Source organism: Lupinus angustifolius, chromosome LG12 (genome assembly GCF_001865875.1).
Source record: "Lupinus angustifolius cultivar Tanjil chromosome LG12, LupAngTanjil_v1.0, whole genome shotgun sequence".
Lineage (NCBI taxonomy): Eukaryota > Viridiplantae > Streptophyta > Magnoliopsida > Fabales > Fabaceae > Lupinus > Lupinus angustifolius.
In genome coordinates, this window is record NC_032020.1 from 15,699,405 (window position 1) to 15,719,434 (window position 20,030).

General features: G+C 34.0%; 3 protein-coding genes across 8 annotated transcripts; all 3 read left to right on the forward strand.

Moving 5' to 3' along the window:
• LOC109361723 (polynucleotide 5'-hydroxyl-kinase NOL9-like) lies at positions 1,577-5,241 on the forward strand. Of its 2 annotated transcripts, none has more exons than XM_019607259.1 (8): positions 1,577-1,989; positions 2,092-2,125; positions 2,701-2,870; positions 3,020-3,203; positions 3,282-3,462; positions 3,665-3,764; positions 4,298-4,425; positions 4,927-5,241. In XM_019607259.1, exons 1-8 carry the CDS (start codon positions 1,725-1,727, stop codon positions 5,008-5,010), a joined length of 1,146 nt encoding a protein of 381 aa, XP_019462804.1. In that variant the 5' UTR covers positions 1,577-1,724; the 3' UTR covers positions 5,011-5,241. The 2 variants fall into 2 exon arrangements, with proteins under 2 accessions (XP_019462804.1, XP_019462805.1); XM_019607260.1 differs by having other exon boundaries at positions 1,580-1,989; positions 4,945-5,241.
• Positions 6,803-10,013, forward strand: LOC109361471 (hydroxyproline O-galactosyltransferase GALT6-like). The gene is made up of 7 exons (XM_019606936.1): positions 6,803-7,715; positions 8,125-8,357; positions 8,451-8,741; positions 8,823-8,951; positions 9,039-9,212; positions 9,584-9,691; positions 9,776-10,013. Exons 1-7 carry the CDS (start codon positions 6,932-6,934, stop codon positions 9,983-9,985), a joined length of 1,929 nt encoding a protein of 642 aa, XP_019462481.1. The 5' UTR covers positions 6,803-6,931; the 3' UTR covers positions 9,986-10,013.
• On the forward strand, positions 15,151-19,966 carry LOC109362748 (AAA-ATPase ASD, mitochondrial-like). 5 transcript variants are annotated; one of them, XM_019608755.1, is made up of 2 exons: positions 15,151-16,441; positions 19,180-19,966. In XM_019608755.1, the coding sequence occupies exons 1-2, from the start codon at positions 15,515-15,517 to the stop codon at positions 19,759-19,761; spliced, it is 1,509 nt and encodes a 502-aa protein (XP_019464300.1). In that variant the 5' UTR covers positions 15,151-15,514; the 3' UTR covers positions 19,762-19,966. The 5 variants fall into 5 exon arrangements, with proteins under 5 accessions (XP_019464300.1, XP_019464301.1, XP_019464302.1 ...); XM_019608756.1 differs by having other exon boundaries at positions 15,152-16,420; positions 19,159-19,966; XM_019608757.1 differs by having other exon boundaries at positions 15,152-16,397; positions 19,136-19,966.

The following is a 20,030-nucleotide window of genomic DNA, read 5'->3' on the forward strand; positions in this document are numbered from 1 at the left end:
AAATTTTCTTATATGCTTAATGAGAGTGAGATAAGGTTTTCTCAGTACACTTTGGTGAACATTTTCATGAGGTTAGTTTGCCCTAATTACTAAGGGAGTCACGTTGCTCATATACTCTCTATGGTAAAAGAGGGGACAGAGGTGAATAATGAAACTATTGGTAGATATGCCTTCTTATTTTCCGCCACATCTGTAACTCCATTATATTATGAAGAAAAATAGTCATTTTGTTTTGTGAGAGGAAAATTTACAAGTATTACTTGACCTTATCACTCAGTAATGTTATGTTAGACCTTTTTAATAAAAAGGTAAGGTGATTGAGTCATTGTGAAATACTTTTTCATCTTTTTTCTACAGATTAAAAAGTTTTTGTTTAGAATTATACTTCGAAGCCTATTTATAGTTTCATGTTATCCTTCATATATTGTTTTTCGATGCCGATTACTAGCCAATTCAAGAGTGTCTTATTTTTACATTAATATTACTATTAACTTACAATTGATTTCCTTCACTTCATTATCAAAAGTTGCACATATGAGCAATCAACTTGTGTTAATTACATTAAATAAAGTATTATTTGAATAATCTAATTAGACCTAATAACTTATGATATTTCAACAACTTTGCATGTGATTACCAATATTAGCCGGTAAAAAAAGAGAAAATTTCAACAATTGATATAAATTACTTTAATCGATTTCCTAAACTAGTTTATAAAATTGAAACTTCTCAAAATATCCTCTCTAACCAAATAGAGATATTGACTTAATTTATCAAATATTTTACTTGAATGATATAAAAATCTCTCATATGTCTTCTCAAACTCATTTTTGGCATGTATTTTTGAATCCATTAACTCATCTAGTCCATCCTATTTAGTATCTAGTGTTGCAACAATATTTTCTTAAAGTCCATTTACGAGTTGATTTATAGAGGGAAAGAGAAAAAATAAAAAGCATTATAATTATTTTATAAATATATTTCAAGCCTCTAAAACCTTTCTTTCACTCCATTCTCCCTTAAGAGTTAGTTTGAGAGTTGGATTTTAGAGAGGAATAGTAGGAAAGGGAAGGTTTGGTAACCATGAAACATTTCATGACTCCCAAACTTTTTCTTTTCCTCCAAAATCCATCTCTCAAACTAACCCTAAAAGTTATAATCAAACTTCACTCCATTCCTTAAAATCAAACTTGCAAATAACTCTTGGGAGCAAAATGTGCCCCAATGTTGTCATTTCACTAAACCATTTGGGCCTTTATTTTATTATTTAAAAAAGACAGCCTAATATTCAGCCCAAAAACTCATCTGAATCAGGCTTCGAGAGTAGTTCACCAAGTACAAAAACGCATTGCTCCTGATAGTGAGTGGTTGTTGGAAGAAAAGGACAAATCAACTTAGCATCTGTTGTCTCATAATCAATATACTCCAAGTGCCATAAGCTATAAATAATCAAAAAAATACTCAAAAATTAAATTTTAATTTAAATATATTTTTTTCAAGTCATTAAAAAGGCCATGACTAGGACAAGAGATATCCTCCATGACTCAATCATCAAAATCAAAACAGGGAAAGTTTTGCATGACTCAATCATAAAAAATCAAAAGTTCAAAACAGGACAGTTAGAACTACGCGCACTATTTCCTTGTCCACAACCACAAAACTTGGCGCATAGCACTGTGCATTTTCACAAACACACAGCGATCACGAATCATAAGAGTTTGAAAATGGAAGCAGAGAATGAGATATACATTCCAGAGCAATGGTCACTTGCAGCAGACTCCATTGCGTACGATTCAATCACATCGCCATCTCCCATTGTTCTCGTTTGCGGCCCCAGTAACTGCGGTAAAACAACATTTTCCCGCCATATTCTCAACGTGATGCTACAAAGATATAAGAAAGTTGCTTATCTTGATACTGATGTTGGTCAACCCGAATTTACCCCTCCTGGTTTTCTATCACTAACTGTTCTTCATGAACTAACACCAAGTACTCACTCAAACTATAAAAAATAATTTATATTAATGCATTGTTACTTCTAATTTCTTTTTAATTATTGAAATATGTTTTTTACAATGTTTGTGTGTGTAGATTTGATGATTCCGTGCCTGAAAACACCAGAGAGGTAAGAACTACTTTTTATAGATTGTTAATGATCACATTATTGAGTTAAGTGAGTAAGAATTTGATATATTTTTAGATTAAATCGTTCATGGTGGATAAACACTTACTAACTCTACATTTGAAGTCACTGTACAGTAATCAATGATTGATGGTGTATTCTTTTACAGTTAATGCATCAGAATTTAACTCATTATTTACTGTGTCTTGCTAGTTACTAATTAAGGAACCACATAAGGAAAAAAATATATTGAAAATCGATGTAATTATAGTAGAAATAAAAAAATTATAGTTTTCATCTTTTGTTAGGATTTGCCTTATTTTACTATTTCTTTTGTTATGAATGGCAGATACTGTAAATGTCTTAAGGTCCTAGGCACTCTCCTTTCTTTTTTGATATTTTTAAGAGACTCTGGTCCATTGTTATGAATTGTTTCATTGTTTTGTAGACTGCAAAGTGGATGATAGTTATTGTGTCTGTTTGTTCTCTCTGAGTCTATGACTATGAGCAGTTATCCATTAATGATTTGAATAAAAATGTGTCTGACTTGCTTGCCTTATTATGTCATCCTCTAACAGATGCCTTTTCTTTGGTGATGTTTCTTCAAAAAGAGATCCATCAACTTACTTAAAGTACATATTTGCCTTGTATGATTATTATCGAAAAGAGTATTGCATGCCAGAGAAGGGAGAAAATCCTCCTATGACTGAGTTGCCTCTTATCGTGAACACTTCTGGCTGGGTGAAGGGTAAACTCACTTTTTTTCCAGCTATATTAAGCTGACAAGTTTCTTTTAATCCTGCATGTACATCTTTACTGCACATCAATCATTGTTTTATATGATTAGTGATAATATATCATAATTTCAATGAAACCTTCATTTCTCTTGCATATCAGGTGTTGGTTATGTTATGTTAGTGGACATGTTGAAGTATATTGGTCCAACACACGTAGTTAAGATAAACATATCTGCTGAAAATAAGAATCTGCCTGCTGGAGCATTCTGGTTAGATGGGGGAAATGATGGAACTGTCAACTTAGTCGAGATAACTTCTGCTCGTCAGGATTCATTCAATAGATCGTAAGCCTAAATCTAATGATTGGTCTTTTCTATTCTCATGGATTGAGTATCACAGAATATCCTTATTTGTTTTTCCAGGGTACTTGTTCAGAAGGATGCACGTCTCTTGCGTGATTTACGAATAACCGCTTATTTTAGGCAGTGTCTTCCCAGGGATTTCAATATTACCACAATCAAGGAACTTGCACATGCATTGACCTCTCACCGTCCTTGTGAAGTTCCCATTGCAAGCATCAAGATCAAACATCTTCACTGTGAGGTTAGTTTGAATTTGACATCTTATCTAGTCAAATGGACTTCTGCCATTCTATGCATTCTATTCATTTCAGTTAAAAAATCACTCTGAACTTTAGAACTTTTTATATAACTTTTTTTAAAACGTGGACATTTTATATATGCTTTATTCATATGATATAAAGTAGGGAACATTTTAATGTTCTAACCATGCTATATTTTTGCAGGTCCCGAACTCTGAAATATTCTACAGTTTGAATGCTAGCATTGTTGGCTTAGCAGTTGATTCTGGAGATTCTGAAAATTTCCCTTGGTCTGTTGGTCTTGGTATGTAACCACCAAATTCAAAATTTTTGTCTCTCTATCTATCTGTGCAAACAGAGGGTCGTTTTAATTTGACATAGCAATGCTGCTCTAACCTGAAATATCAAATTTAAAAGCCAATCTAGATGGCAGCAGTTTTGCAAATGAGCAAACTACTCATTGCATTTCTTCCTGTTTGGGAAACTTTGACTATATTCTAAACAAAATGAGATACTAAAATTATTATCAAGAGAATGTTGAATTTGATATCAACTTCAAACCTTTTGGAGGCAATATGGCATGCACCAATACTGTCACAGGATACTGCATCAGTTTGTTAGATTCCCATATGCTTGTTGGTTGCAACATCTCAAGGGTTCTCTCATATATTTTATATTTAGGCTATCATACTTCCACAAATGCAGAAGACAAAGAATAAGAAAATCATGCATTCATGCCGCATTCTAGTCTTCTAATTGCTATACATGCATGTATTTCTAATAGTCTTGAAAAAATTAATTAAATGAGCGTGCATGTCTTAATTTCATATGATTCAGGTATTGTACGAGGCATCGATACATTCAAAGGTGTACTCTTTGTGATTACACCCGTGCCACAAAGTTCTCTGGAAAAAGTCAACCTCTTACTACAGGGTTATATCCAAATTCCTACTTCTTTATTGCAGGTATGTGATCCATTTATATTCTTTTGCCTTTTCCTACCACTATCTTATAGAAACACAGTTACTTTATTGTTTGTTAGTAAAAGACTTCATTGTATTTTTTCTTACTGATTTGATAATCTGCTGTTAAAATGTGGTGTTTTAAATATTTGAAAAGCAAGCTATAATTTCTACTTAATGACGGGTTTCCTGCTCTTCTTGACTCTATTTTATACAACTAATGTCTAATTTTATATATATATATATATATATATATATATAAAATTACAAAAAAATATTTGTTCCATATATATTGTAAGTTATTTAGCCTTTCATGTTTTCTGAATCTGTCCTTGTTTCTAGTGTTCCTATCATGGGATGGTGGATTGGTTTTGAACATGGACAGATTGTAGTTACCTGTGTTTCCTTATGGCTGGGGGACTGAGAGGGTAGAAATTGATGAAGATATTTCTTTTACTATTTCCCTTTTATAATGTTATGATTGATGAATGTGCTCATATACAGAAAATGACTGATTTTCAGGTCCAAGGATGCATATCACCTTACATGTCAGCCAATACTTTGAATGGTAGCGAAGTATCTTCTTGAGCTGGCAGGGAACTTATAAATATTATCAATTATAGATAGTTCCTTTTCCAGCAAGAAACTTGTGGTTGTAATTTATATAATCATTATAGATACTGCCTTTCTCACTGACAATATTTCTTTCCCCATTTATATAAAAACAAAGGAATTTGTTTGGGATAAAGGACCACAAGACCAAATTCTTAAGTGTAGTTCAACTTTGAGCTAGACTAGATCGGTAGAACACATTAACTATTATGCTTATGCCAAAATATCTTTGTAGTTAACAATTGTACTAATGAGGTTGTACTTCAATGTTAATGGTAATCTACTAATGTCTTAAGCTTCATTCTCTACCAAGCCATAGGCTCTGTCATGATGCCATATTTTAGCTCTTAAATTATCCACGGAAGTATGGGACTAATGATTAGAAGCACTTCTTGATTTCATTCGTTCCTCAATAAGATTAAATTATAATACAAAAAATCAATGCCCTCTAATCTTGAATGTAAATAATGTAATGAAATGTCACCCCAAAAAAGTTAATGTAGCCAAAACTCTCTCTACACTTGTTTCCAAATAAATAAAACACTGTTTTCTCTCAATTGCAAATGCAAAAGAGGAAGGGAGAGAGAGACAAAGATAAATAAATGTTGTGATTTCTTTCTCTTTCTTCATTTCACCACCTTCTGAGCTCCCATCACCCATTTTTCATTTCATTTTAACCTTCAAAAGCACTAAGAATTTCACTAAGTTTAGTTTTTCCTGTCCTTTGCACTCTGCTTGTATAAACCAAACATGGCTAATACATCATTTACCCGTTTTGTTGAGAACAACTAGGAAGGTTCCCATACTCGTTCTGCATGATGCTTGAATGAGTTTTAATATTTACTTTCCTTGATGAGATTCTAGCATTTTTTTGCCAATTACTTTGACTTGAAAATACCTTGCTGACTATGCACCAGAATGAATCATTTTAAAAACTCCTCATTTTTATTACAATGATTCTTCCATATGTGAGGCTCATAAGAAAAATGTTTCATGTTTGGGATCTCGCCGCAATCACAAGAAGCTTTCTTCTATAAGAAAGATGTGTGATTCACAACTCGAGTTCATGTCAGAGAATGATTCAGAGCTCCCAAGGATAAGAGCCAAAGCTTGAAACCTACAAGGATAATGTGAGCATTTATAAATTTGTTGCTTCCTCACTCGTTAGTTTTGCCTTTTGCGTATTACAGTAGGGATTCCAATTAATAATTCAGTAACCGTGATCACAATTAATTGATTTGAAATAAACCGTTTTTTTTATTTCAACTATAAGTAGAAACTTTTATGGTAACTAATTAATTTATTTTTATTTTTCATTTAATTTGGTATCATATATTCTTATGTATTTTCTAAACTCATCAAAAAAATGAAAGAAAATTAAAAGCAAGTCTTCACAATTTGCTTATGGAAATAACTATGAAGAAACGTTGGGAACATAGTAAAAAACTAAAAATAGTAGTAGTATATAAACAACTAATTTTTTTGACAATTTATTCATAACATATCAAATTATCTTCCATCTTTCATAGATTTTTATACATTTAAGTTATAACTAAATTGTTACACCATCAACACAGAGATATTTATGTATTTAAGTTATAGCTAATAATTGTTACACCAACTTCTGAAAATAACGCTTAGATAATAATAAAATTAGGATTGATGATCACATCACAATCAAACGTTTAGATATTAAAATTAGGATTCATCATCACAATCAACATTGTAGCTTAAATCAATTCAACAACCCCATCACATTCAACAACGACCAAATCAAATCCATTAACATCACCAACCTGGGAAAAAAAATCAAATTAAAAACCCTTATTCCCTTTTTATTATTATTATTGTTATAACCTCTTTGATTGAAGTTGTTACCAAAATTAGAGATTGATAGATGAAGAAAGGTAACAATAGAATAGGAAAATTTGACACATTCATGTCATTAACAAGACAACGTTCAATTCAGATTCTGATCGCAGTTGCAATTTTATATGTACTTTTACTCACTTTTGAAATTCCCATAGTTTTCAAAACCGCTTCACCTCAATCTCACAAACGCGTTAGTCTTCTAGAAGAAGAAGAACAACAACAGCGTCATGCTCCTACTCGCCCCATTCAGCGCGTTTCATACAATCCTGCAGTTTCACCTAAACGCACCGATACGATTCAAAACGTCGTCGTTTCGCGTTTGGCACTCGACGACGCTTTCGATTCTGATCAATCCTCTGATTTCTACGATTTGGCTAGGAATGCTTGTATAGAAGGGAAGAGGGTTTGGGAGGAGTTAGAATCAGGGGAGTTTCGAAACGGCGTCGGTGAGAAACGTGAGAATGTAACCGTTTCGTGTCCGAGATCGATAACGGTTACGGGGTCGGAGTTTGTGACACGTGGCAGTGTGATGGGGATTCCGTGTGGGTTGACGTTGGGGTCGCACATAACGGTGGTTGGGAAACCGCTGAAGAAGAAGGAGTGGAAGGTTTTTCAGTTTGTGATGGAATTGCAGGGTTTGAAGGTGGTGGAGGATGGTGAAGAACCACCTAGGATATTGCATTTTAACCCGAGGTTGAAGGGAGATTGGAGTGAGAAGCCTGTGATTGAGCTTAATACATGTTATAGGATGCAGTGGGGTTCCGCGTTGCGCTGTGATGGTTGGAAATCCAGAGCTGATGCAGATACTGGTAACTAATTATTTACTGAAATATGATTTGAACAACTCATTGTATAGGTTGTATGCATAAACTATGGCCTTCGAATAATATTGCGTATATCATCAGAAGCCAACAAGAGAATAAGTTTAATGTAAATCTATTTAAATTGTTGGCGCAGATGCGTTTACCGTTATTACAGACAAATGCAGCCACAATTGTGATTACTACAATTGCGAAGATAGCCATAACTGAAATATTGTGGCTACTATTGTGGTTGAAGACCACGATTTAAAATCATCATTGATGATTAATATACACAATTAGAGATGCTACTATGAGTGTACAGGATAAAATTGGACACAATATGCATGTATAGTATTGGTTTATTCTTTATGTTTCTGATTGCACTAAATTGAGCGATTCCTTATGTTGGATACAGTGGATGGGCTAGCGAAGTGTGAAAAGTGGATCGGGGGTGATGATAGGCATGCAGAGGAGTCTAAGTCAGCATGGTGGTTGAATAGACTAATAGGCAAGACCAAAACTGTAACAGTTGACTGGCCATTCCCATTTTCTGAGGGCAAGCTATTTGTTCTTACTCTTAGTGCTGGATTAGAGGGCTATCACATTAATATTGATGGGAGGCATGTGATCTCTTTTCCTTACCACACTGTGAGTGATATATCCTTTACTTTTATTAACCTGGAGATGGGTTTCAGTCAGGTTTTGCTTAAATTTCTTAACATTACCTTTTAATTTGAACAGGGCTTTACGCTTGAGGATGCCACTGGATTTACTTTGGAGGGAGACGTTGATGTCCACTCCATATTTGCTGCCTCATTGCCTTCATCCCATCCTAGTTTTTTCCCACAGCAGAGTCTTGAATTCAAAAACAAATGGCGCCCCCCACCACTTCCTGCCTCTGGTGTAGAATTGTTAATTGGCATTCTCTCGGCTGGAAACCATTTTGCTGAGCGGATGGCGGTAAGGAAGTCGTGGATGCAGCATACACTTATCAAATCTTCGAAAGTGGTGGCTCGTTTCTTTGTAGCACTGGTAATGGTGACAAGCTTTTCTTTTTTTATGGTTATTATTTTATTCCTCACAGCTATTCTGAACATCTGAATGTTTTTTCAGCACCACAGGAAAGAAGTTAATGCAGAGTTGAAGAAAGAAGCAGAATATTTTGGTGATATTGTTATAGTGCCTTACATGGATAACTATGACCTTGTTGTGTTGAAAACAGTGGCCATATGTGAGTATGGGGTAAGTTGTCTATTGTTTTATAACTAATGAGTTTGAAAGAGGAAGAAATTTTCAAGGATATATTAAGATATGCTTCATTCTTCACAGGTTCACACAGTGCCTGCGAAGTATATCATGAAGGGTGATGATGACACTTTTGTAAAAGTAGATGCTGCTATTGCTCAAGCAAAGATGATTCCAGATTCTATAAGCTTTTATATTGGGAACATAAATTACCATCACAGACCCTTGCGCCGTGGCAAATGGGCTGTGACATACGAGGTAATGAGAAACAGTTGCAACGCCTTTTCATTCTTAAGGAAGGGCCGTTGTTTGGATTGTTTTTTCTTTTTTATGAGTTTAGTTGTTAATGATTCCATTAACAATCTGTGTACATTTATAGCCTAAAAATTGTCTAAACTGTCTATCTTCTCCTTCCCTCTGTCTACTGTGTCATGCAATAAGTCATGAGGTCCCCAATTTTTTTATAGTTAACACTTAGTTGATATCCCTTGTTTTTATCTGCATGGTACCAGTTATGATTGATTTAACTAGGCCCCTTGCTTCTTTACTGACACTGTTGTCACATTTAACTTCTTGGGGATTACAGTTTTGTTGTATTTAATTATATTTTGGTTGCCTTCTGTTTTCAGGAGTGGCCAGAAGAGGCTTACCCACCTTATGCTAACGGGCCGGGTTATATATTGTCTTCTGATATTGCACGAAACATCATATCCGAATTTGAGGCGCAAAGATTAAGGGTTAGTGAATTCACAATGCCTGCACATTTTCTCACCTGGTATCCATTATGGTTGAATTTGTTCATGTTTTTTTTGTTTATGCAGTTGTTTAAGATGGAAGATGTGAGTATGGGAATGTGGGTAGAGCAATTTAATACCACAAAACCAGTATATTATTTTCATAGCTTCAAGTTCTGCCAATTTGGTTGTGTAGAAGACTACTATACAGCTCATTACCAATCACCTAGGCAAATGATGTGCCTGTGGGAAAAATTGAAGATGCAAATAAGGCCTCAGTGCTGCAACATGAGATGAAAACCATGAGGTATATAAGTTGCTATCATTCAATTCTGTGAGGAACAAAGAAAAAACTGATTTTGCAGTCATAGCTTAGCTTCCAAAAGTGTATATATATACAGTGGAGCTTGGATAGTTAAAAGGAGAGCCCTGTATAAAATATAAACGGCCCTTTGAATTCCTTATATATTTATTTACTGGTAATAGAAATTCTTTATTTGCCGTCCCCATTGGCTGCGTAATTTAGTTTATAGTAATATCCTATCTTACTAGTTTTGATAAATTTATAAATAAAAATCTAATTTCTGAATAAATTATTTAAAGTTGTAAAACTATTATATCAATCCATGCATGGCAATGATTTTAGACTCGTATCATAACAAGTCCAGAATATTTTGATCAAATATAATACTGGGTACAAAAGTGTGAATAAAAAATTGGTTTAAAGTATGGTGGGAAGTTGGCAAGTGAAACCATTTGAATTGGGATAAATGTTTGCTATCTGATCTAATTCCATGCATTGTAAGCAGTCGACTTAGGTTTTTTATTTTAATTTGTATCAAACATGTATAAAATTTACATACTATTAATGCATATATTTTTCAGGAACTACTGCTCAGAAAAACCATAAAATATGCAAGACCACCTTAACGCATTCACGGTCCCAAAAGATTCTAAGTATTAACCATTTTCCCTATACCTTGGATTTCATATATTTTTATTTATATCCCCCAAAAACTAACGTCAACTTGTGATTTTTTATTGTATGTTTTTGCATTGGGGGAGGGTAGGAATAATATTAGAGCAAATTTTGAGTGAGATTCTGTCATACCTTTATCAACAGTAGAATATACGTCAAGATATGAGCCCAAAATTTCTTAGGTACTTAGAGCATAAGAAACCATGATATTTGACATAAATCAAACGTGGGAGATGATGTCAATTTTCACTTAACTTGTAACCAGTGGCATTCATATTATGGAAAAAGTGAAACCAGCCTATTCATTATGATGGAGTCTTACAAGTAACTAGGGTGATGATTTGAAGAAAATTTTAGGGAATGAAGAGTCCAATGCAGATCCAAAGAGACAGGGTTGGAGAAGATGAAATCATGATGCGGAAAAGCGTTAGAAGAAGATAAGGCAGGGTATGAAAATGGTCCACTTTCACTGCTGTTGCACGTTTCCATTTCAGCCTCCATTACAAGTAACATGATAAGTCAATCACTGTTCATTCATAACTAAGAAATTATAATATATTATATTCATTTATTAGTATTAATTTTTTTTAAAAATCAATCATAATTAAACATGAATGATATATATTATAATAGCCATGTATAACTATTTTCTAGAGGAATTTATTATCCATACAAGTGTACATGACTCTTTTTTGTTAATTGCCAAGTGTACAAAACTTGTCACAATCACAGATGCCAAAGATTCCATTGTTCTATTGAATTTTTTTATAAGAAAAGTAACGTTGAACAAGTTTGAGAATCACGGGATGTTTGAAATAGAAACATTTAAAAATGAGCAAAAGTACAATCGAACTTTCTGGCTAATCGCCTTTCCTTTTGATTCTCTTATTTAAAGAAGCATTATTCTCCCTTCCATCCCATTTTTTGTGTACATTATTAGAAAGAAAAAAAGACAACACTAAGGAAGATCCATATCTAAAAAAAAATAAGGCGCCAGCAGGAGCAAAATTCCATTACTTTAGACAATGAGCACCATTTTTGTATGAGTTAATAACAAGTTTTTGAATGTTTTATAAAACGATGATATTTTTATACTATATTACTCTTCTGCTTTTTTAATGTAATTTTCAATTTCAATTAAATTCATTTTTTTTAATCAAATTGTGCTAGTTTTTTTACACCATTTAGTAATTTTAAATTGTGTATCATTTTAACATTTTAAATAATCTTTTAATAAAAACACTCTAAGAGATTAGTTGTGTAAAAACATATATTATCTTCATTCTAACTTGATACATGACCAGACTAATAAACTATATTAACATACACTAATGCATGAATGATACTTCGGAATAAAATATTTAACAATAATATATATTCATTAACATAAAGATTTATATACAGTTATATCATCTATCATTTATTTATATTATTTTTTAGAATAGTTAATAATAATAAAATATAAATGAATCACCTTTTTTTAACAATACAGAGGAGTTGGAAAAGTGATATGATTCGTTTCTGAAAACAAATATAATAGTGGAAGGTGTGTCTACATCTTCAGTTCTTGCCACGCAAGTGATAATGACTGTAATTTTTGTCTACTTGTTCAGTTCTTGGCCCTTACCATCCAGCTACTGAGAAATCCACAACCACAGTTGATGCTGCAGATTGATGCTATGCAAAATTATTATTGAGAGGGACTGCTCTGTGTGGATATATAATAATAACTTCGTCCAAGTCCATGTTTCATGGATATGTGATTGGTCAGAAAAAATATATTTAAGTTAAAATTTAATTATTAAATATTTTTTAACTAATAATAAATCCATGATACATGTGTGACACAAAGCGTGAGACAGCAGATCAGATGTGCTCTCCAAAATGTATAGTTCGTTTTAATCAGAAGTCATAAACACTTTTGAAGGTGTCCCTATCAATAAAACCATTCTCATCCTATGAAAGTTATTTTACTATGGTTAATGTTTTATGTTCATTAAATATTTTAGCATTAGTTTTCCTTTTTGATTTTTGTGATGTTATTGTTGAGATGTATATATAAAAAGGTAGAAGTAAAGAATAAAGATAGTATCTAATACAATGCAAAATTTGATATGCAAAAAATAATATTTGAATGTTTAGTTCACAATAATACACATGATACCACAAGTTTCTAGTTTAAAAAAATGTAGGGTGCAAATTGGGTGAGTTTAAATATAGATTTAGAGGTAGCTAGGGAGTGAATTGTGATATCACAGTATCTATTTAAAAAATGTAGAGAATGAATTGCTGAGTTTAGATATAGATTTAGAGGTAGAGAATGAATTGTGTGATATCACAAAGCCCTTAACAATATACATTTTGATTTTAGGAAATTAGAATTAAAATACAATTTAAAAATGAAGTTGTCTAATTTTTCATTTAAGGGTATATAAATTTATTAAAGTCACTAAAGTTACAATATTTCCGAGTCATCCAATCTTTCCCAAAAATGCATTATCATAAAATGAAATACAAAGTTGCAAATATTTATTTTTACTCACTCCACCAAAAATAGGTGTGTCCCCACAGGTGAAGTTAGTTGTTGGATGTTATATGAATTAGGTGTCTTATGTTTGGTGTATGAATTGAGAACTTGATTCACTTCTTTTGTTGTTACAAGGTTTACCTTACTTCATCCATTAGCTAAAAAATAAAACCAGAGTGTCAACACAGCCTGTTCAGATTTCAAAGGTAAAAATGAGATATCACATGCACATTACTGTGTAGTACTGCTTTTATGATGATAATAATAACTTCAATACCTGGATAAGATTCTGCTGCCATATAGTCCTCAAAATACAAATTTTCCTACACATAAACTAATAATTAATAAACAAAATACCATTTTATAATAAATGTTCCTTTTGTATGATATAAGATGATTTATAGGAGAATATATTATTTTTATTAAATCAATGTTTTGGTACAAATTGTTGAAAAATATGTGAAGTTCCATAATGTAAAATTTCAACCATTGTAGGTAATCTCCACTGGCTTTAAATTTGTGACCTCAGGGCTCTTTGGGTCATTATAATAAGGGCTCTTTGAACATTCCAATTAGTTTAATAATGCTTAGTGGATGATTGTAAAGACAACTATAAAATACATGCCTAACAATAATGTTTGAGTAAATTAAGAGCTAGAGAGAGACATGTAACATGTATCTAATTTGGAAAGTATTAGTGGCATGACTTTATGACCTTGAATTGTTATTGTCTTTGTGTTATAATGTTTCAACAACTTGAGGAAAATGACAAGTCTTATATGAAATAAATGAACTAGTGTGAGCAATGAGAAGGACCCCATTATGTGTTATGTTGAGTACCCCACATTGACAGCCAAGTACCCAATTTCAATTGAGAGTGACCCTTGTCTTTAGTGGAAAACCTTCTTCAGGGGGCCACAATTTGGTTTTTGTTTTTCAGTTTAATATTAATATAAAAATTTATACACTGCATTATTCATATTCCTTTGTGTTACTCTTATTTAAGAATCAGTGATAAATGATGAATGACAGTATAAAAATATCTTACACTATCAATACATACATTATTTTCTCTTTATTTTTTGGTTGCTCAGTTTCAGATATTTTTTCTCCTTCCATATATCCAATAAGACACAAAAACATACAATACTGTGAATCACTGCATATATTTTTTCAGGGACGTGGACCGTCCTCCACACAGTCCCACCAAATCAGTGAACTTAATGGAACCTAATATTCTATCTTAATTGTCCTTTTCTCTTCAAAAAAGAATGCTGGGTATAAATCATTCTTTGGAGACACATGTCTTATATCATAATCTTTTCTTTTTAAACTATAAATATATATGATGAGCAAATTGCACTCTATACTTTAAAAAATACATCACCTCCCATTAGCTTTAAACATGTTTTTTATTCCTACAAATATATCAAATTTTGATTTTAGTCTATGGATGTTTTATTATTTTAATCCTTACATTTTAAGGGTACGTCTACACAACATTGATGTTATTGGTTAGTGATCAATACATCACATGTTTAAATCATAGAAATTAATTTATCCACTTACAAAGGTAAGTATACATACATTTATTATCTCTAAACTCTACTAGGTAAGAGTCTTATACACATAATATTAGTTGTGAATGGAAAATGCCTCAAATGTGTGAAAGTGAGATGCATGACATTAAAACTTACATGTTTCCTAATGACAATATTTTCTCTCCCTAAATTTTTTTGTCTTTATGATCCTAGTCAATCAAACTTTACAAAATACTATTAAAATATTAATGCTATTTTTTATATTGAACGAAACTTTATAATTAGCTTGGAAAACAAAGTGAAGCATGAATCAGAATATGTGATCCCCATCCGTTTCCTAATACAGAGAATTAGCTTGCCCACAGCAACCTTTGCTCTTGGTATCTAACTCAGACATGATATATTATCTGAATGAGTGAGTGTAAAATGAGATAATAAAAATTATGCAGATATGAAATGACTTGGTGTATTGGCATGTTGCAAGTAGCAACATGGTTACTTTAAACAAATGTTATTTGGTACTGCTAGTGTGTGTCATTAACTGGTAGTGTCATTTGACTCATTTGCTTATAAACACTGCTTCTTTCCTTCTCATCCAACCCACTTTCTCTCACTTTTTCATACACTAATTAACACAAACACCCAACTTTGAGTGCCACTTTATAGCTACACTACATAGTTCTGTTCTATAAGCTACCTGAAGCACCAACAACAACACAAAGAGAGTTCAATAAAATCCCAAGACCAAGAGACCAAAGCAGCAACAACAACAACACAAAATGATGCAATTCAAGATGACAGAGATGTGGACAACAATGGGGTCAACCTTAGCCAGTTTCATGTTCGTGTGGGCGATCATACGCCAATACTGTCCATACGAGGTAACGCGTTTCGTTGAAAAGTACACACACAATATCATGGGATACTTCTACCCTTATATTAGAATCTCCTTCCATGAATTCTTGGGAGACAGGTTGAAGAGAAGTGATGCATATGCTGCTGTTGAGGCATACCTCAGTGCCAACACATCGAAGAGCGCTAAGAGGCTGAAAGCTGAGATGGGAAAAGATAGCACCAACTTGGTTTTAACCATGGATGAGTATGAGAGAGTAACTGATGAGTATAAGGGTGTGAAAGTTTGGTGGGTGTGTAGCAAGGTTATGTCACAAACAAGGTCCATGTCTTATTATCAAGAACAAGAGAAGAGGTTTTATAAGCTGAGTTTTCATAAGAGGTATAGAGACATAATCACTGGTTCATATTTGAAACATGTGATGAGGGAAGGGAAGGAAATTCGTTTGAGGAACAGGCAAAGGAAGCTTTACACCAATAGTCCTGGTTATAAGTGGCCAAGTTATAAGCAAACTATGTGGAGCCATATTGTGTTTGAGCACCCCGCGACATTCGAAACAATGGCAATAGAACCGGAGAAGAAGCGAGAGATCATTGAGGATTTGGTTACTTTCAGCAAGAGTAAGGAGTTTTATGCGAGGATCGGGAAGGCGTGGAAGAGGGGTTATCTTCTTCATGGCCCTCCTGGTACAGGTAAGTCCACTATGATTGCAGCAATGGCTAATTTGTTGGCATATGATGTCTATGACTTGGAGCTCACTGCAGTGAAGGACAACACTGAGCTGAGGAAGCTTTTGATTGAGACAACTAGTAAGTCTATAATTGTTATCGAGGATATCGATTGTTCACTTGATCTTACAGGCCAGAGGAAGAAAAAGGGAGATAAGTTTTCAGATGATGAGAGTGATAAGTTGAACTCAGAAGTCGGTTTAAGGAAAGAAATGAAGGAAGAAGGAAGCAGTGGCAGCAAAGTGACACTTTCAGGGCTATTGAATTTCATAGATGGGATATGGTCTGCATGTGGAGGGGAGAGGTTGATTGTTTTCACAACTAACTATGTGGAGAAGCTTGACCCAGCACTCATCAGAAGGGGTAGAATGGACAAGCATGTTGAGCTTTCTTATTGTACTTTTGAAGGGTTTAAAGTGCTTGCTAATAATTACTTGAAGGTTGAGACTCATTCAATGTTTGACACAATTAAGAGGCTAATAAGTGAGGTTAAGATTACACCAGCTGATGTTGCTGAAAACCTTATGCCAAAGTCTCATATGGATGATGCAGATAAGTGTCTTTCTAACTTGATTGAAGCACTTGAGGCTACAAAAGATGAGGAACTGTTGAGCCTGAAACAGAATAGTCCCATCAATCAAGATGAGAAACTCAAGCATGGCAGTCACATCAAGGAAAATGGTTGTGTAAAAGAAATTCTGGCCTGAGGGACAAACCTTAGGCACATTTCTTGTTATATAGTAGTATTATATATGATGTATCTATCTTTGTGAGCTCTAAGTCGAACAAAAGTAGAGATTAGTATACTTCAGTGCTTTGGTTTGGTTCAGATTGTGACAGTATCTGAAATATTTGTCATCCAACCAAATCCTCTTACTTTAGTGAATAATTTTGAACTGTGTTGGAGACTTATCAAAATTTATAGTTAAATGGCATAATTCTCCGGCCAAAACTTTCTTCTCAACAAAGTAACTTAACTGTTAAGGGGACCTGCTTTTAACCTCTTATTCTTTTTTCCTAAAATGTAATTTAAACATTGAAACAATTACATTTATGGGACAAATTGGCATGTTCAGTCAATATGGTTAATATTAAAAGAATAGTTCATAATCCGATCAGATTATGAATAGAGCCATTCCATGACTCAGCCGAAGTGCTCTAATGCTGATTGTTGATCAGCATTGAGTGGAAGAATAGCAGAACTACAGGACTTGATAATTTGAAAGCCATGTCATAAGTTACAGTACCTATTAAACAGTTATTGTACATGAATTGAATGGGCTAAATAACCCCAACAATTTCTCATTCATTTTGTAGAGTAGACCCTTTGAATGTAAAGTTACTAAAAAGAAGAAATAAAATAAGTGTGAGTTTGACACGACAGTAAGGTTATTGCTTAGTGATCATGACTCCATGAGGGCACAAGTCAAATCTTGAAAACAGTCTTTCTGCTTGCGAGGGTAAGACTGCGTACATCTACCATTCCTAGACTCCACTAAATGAGAGTCTCGTGCACTGAACTGCCCTTTTTTATCTGATCAACATAACTCAGTATCATGTTGTTTCTGGCGGACAAATCATGCACCATTGGAAAAGACCTGGTCATAACTTCCTCTAGCTTATAACAAAATCTATAGCTATATATTATCATACACATTGGCTTCCCTGAGAAAACAACAGTCTCATACCTGCTCTGAAGCAGAAGGGGGAGCTTCAGTAATCAGTGTCTTCATCTTTCGTGATTATATTTGGACCATCATCAAAACCAGAGGTAGGGGCAAGTTCATTTAGATCAAGGAAACGTCTCTTTCCCATACCTTCAACTCCCCCCGGAACAGGAATACTTGGTTTTTCAGGATTTTGATCTTGTTCATTATCTTCTACTCAGGATAAGTAGTAGCAGGCTCATCCTCTACTTTCATTTCTTGATCTTCAAAATCATTGTCATCAGAATCTTCACTTTCCATCATATATTCACCATTCTGACTGGCATCTGATTGATCAGCTGACACATTGGACGTATCTGGTTTAATAAATTCTGTTTCGGATTCTGACACCTCATATTGCTGATAGTTTATACGGTTTCTCGTTGACCTATTACTGCGTCTTATACCTGACTGCATCTCGTCCACTGACCTACGTCTAGTTTCCCTCCTAGTACGCCCTTGCAATTGATTACTTTTATGAGGTTTGTCACTATCCTCACTGATGCTTGAGGAACCTTCATCTTCATCATCATCATCATCATCATCATCATCATCGTAGTCTTCTTCTTCTTCCTCTTCGATGTTATCTACATCCCACTGATATTCTTCATCTCCTTCAGAGCCACTAGAAAGCTTCCTTCTCTGCTTATGCTTCTCAATATATTCTTCATCATATACTGCTTCTCCAACAATATCATCATCACTGTCAAAGTCTGCCTCGTCTAATACTTCTTCAATGAATTCTTTCTCTGAATACCGTGTAGGTCTCTTTCTTAGACGATTGCTAATGTTAAAATGAAATGATTTGTGAAAATTAGATAGAGGGAATCGGAACGGGTTTAAAAGAAACTAAAACTACACGCCTTCGATCCAACACATCAGTTTGATGCTCTTCCTCATCATAATCAGAGTCAGACAATTTTGGAGATGACGTACCGAAATTCTGATGTTCGGGGGCATGTGAAGGATCACTCAATTTACCATTAGTCAAGGAGGCTTCATGTTTTGCTTCTGATTCTCTCCGGAGCCTATGTTCAGGGGATGCCTGTTTCTGTCTGAAAAAGAAGAGACAGATATATTTACCATCAGTACAGACTACAGATTATAAGTGAAGTAAGTCTATAATTGTTATCGAGGATATCGATTGTTCACTTGATCTTACAGGCCAGAGGAAGAAAAAGGGAGATAAGTTTTCAGATGATGAGAGTGATAAGTTGAACTCAGAAGTCGGTTTAAGGAAAGAAATGAAGGAAGAAGGAAGCAGTGGCAGCAAAGTGACACTTTCAGGGCTATTGAATTTCATAGATGGGATATGGTCTGCATGTGGAGGGGAGAGGTTGATTGTTTTCACAACTAACTATGTGGAGAAGCTTGACCCAGCACTCATCAGAAGGGGTAGAATGGACAAGCATGTTGAGCTTTCTTATTGTACTTTTGAAGGGTTTAAAGTGCTTGCTAATAATTACTTGAAGGTTGAGACTCATTCAATGTTTGACACAATTAAGAGGCTAATAAGTGAGGTTAAGATTACACCAGCTGATGTTGCTGAAAACCTTATGCCAAAGTCTCATATGGATGATGCAGATAAGTGTCTTTCTAACTTGATTGAAGCACTTGAGGCTACAAAAGATGAGGAACTGTTGAGCCTGAAACAGAATAGTCCCATCAATCAAGATGAGAAACTCAAGCATGGCAGTCACATCAAGGAAAATGGTTGTGTAAAAGAAATTCTGGCCTGAGGGACAAACCTTAGGCACATTTCTTGTTATATAGTAGTATTATATATGATGTATCTATCTTTGTGAGCTCTAAGTCGAACAAAAGTAGAGATTAGTATACTTCAGTGCTTTGGTTTGGTTCAGATTGTGACAGTATCTGAAATATTTGTCATCCAACCAAATCCTCTTACTTTAGTGAATAATTTTGAACTGTGTTGGAGACTTATCAAAATTTATAGTTAAATGGCATAATTCTCCGGCCAAAACTTTCTTCTCAACAAAGTAACTTA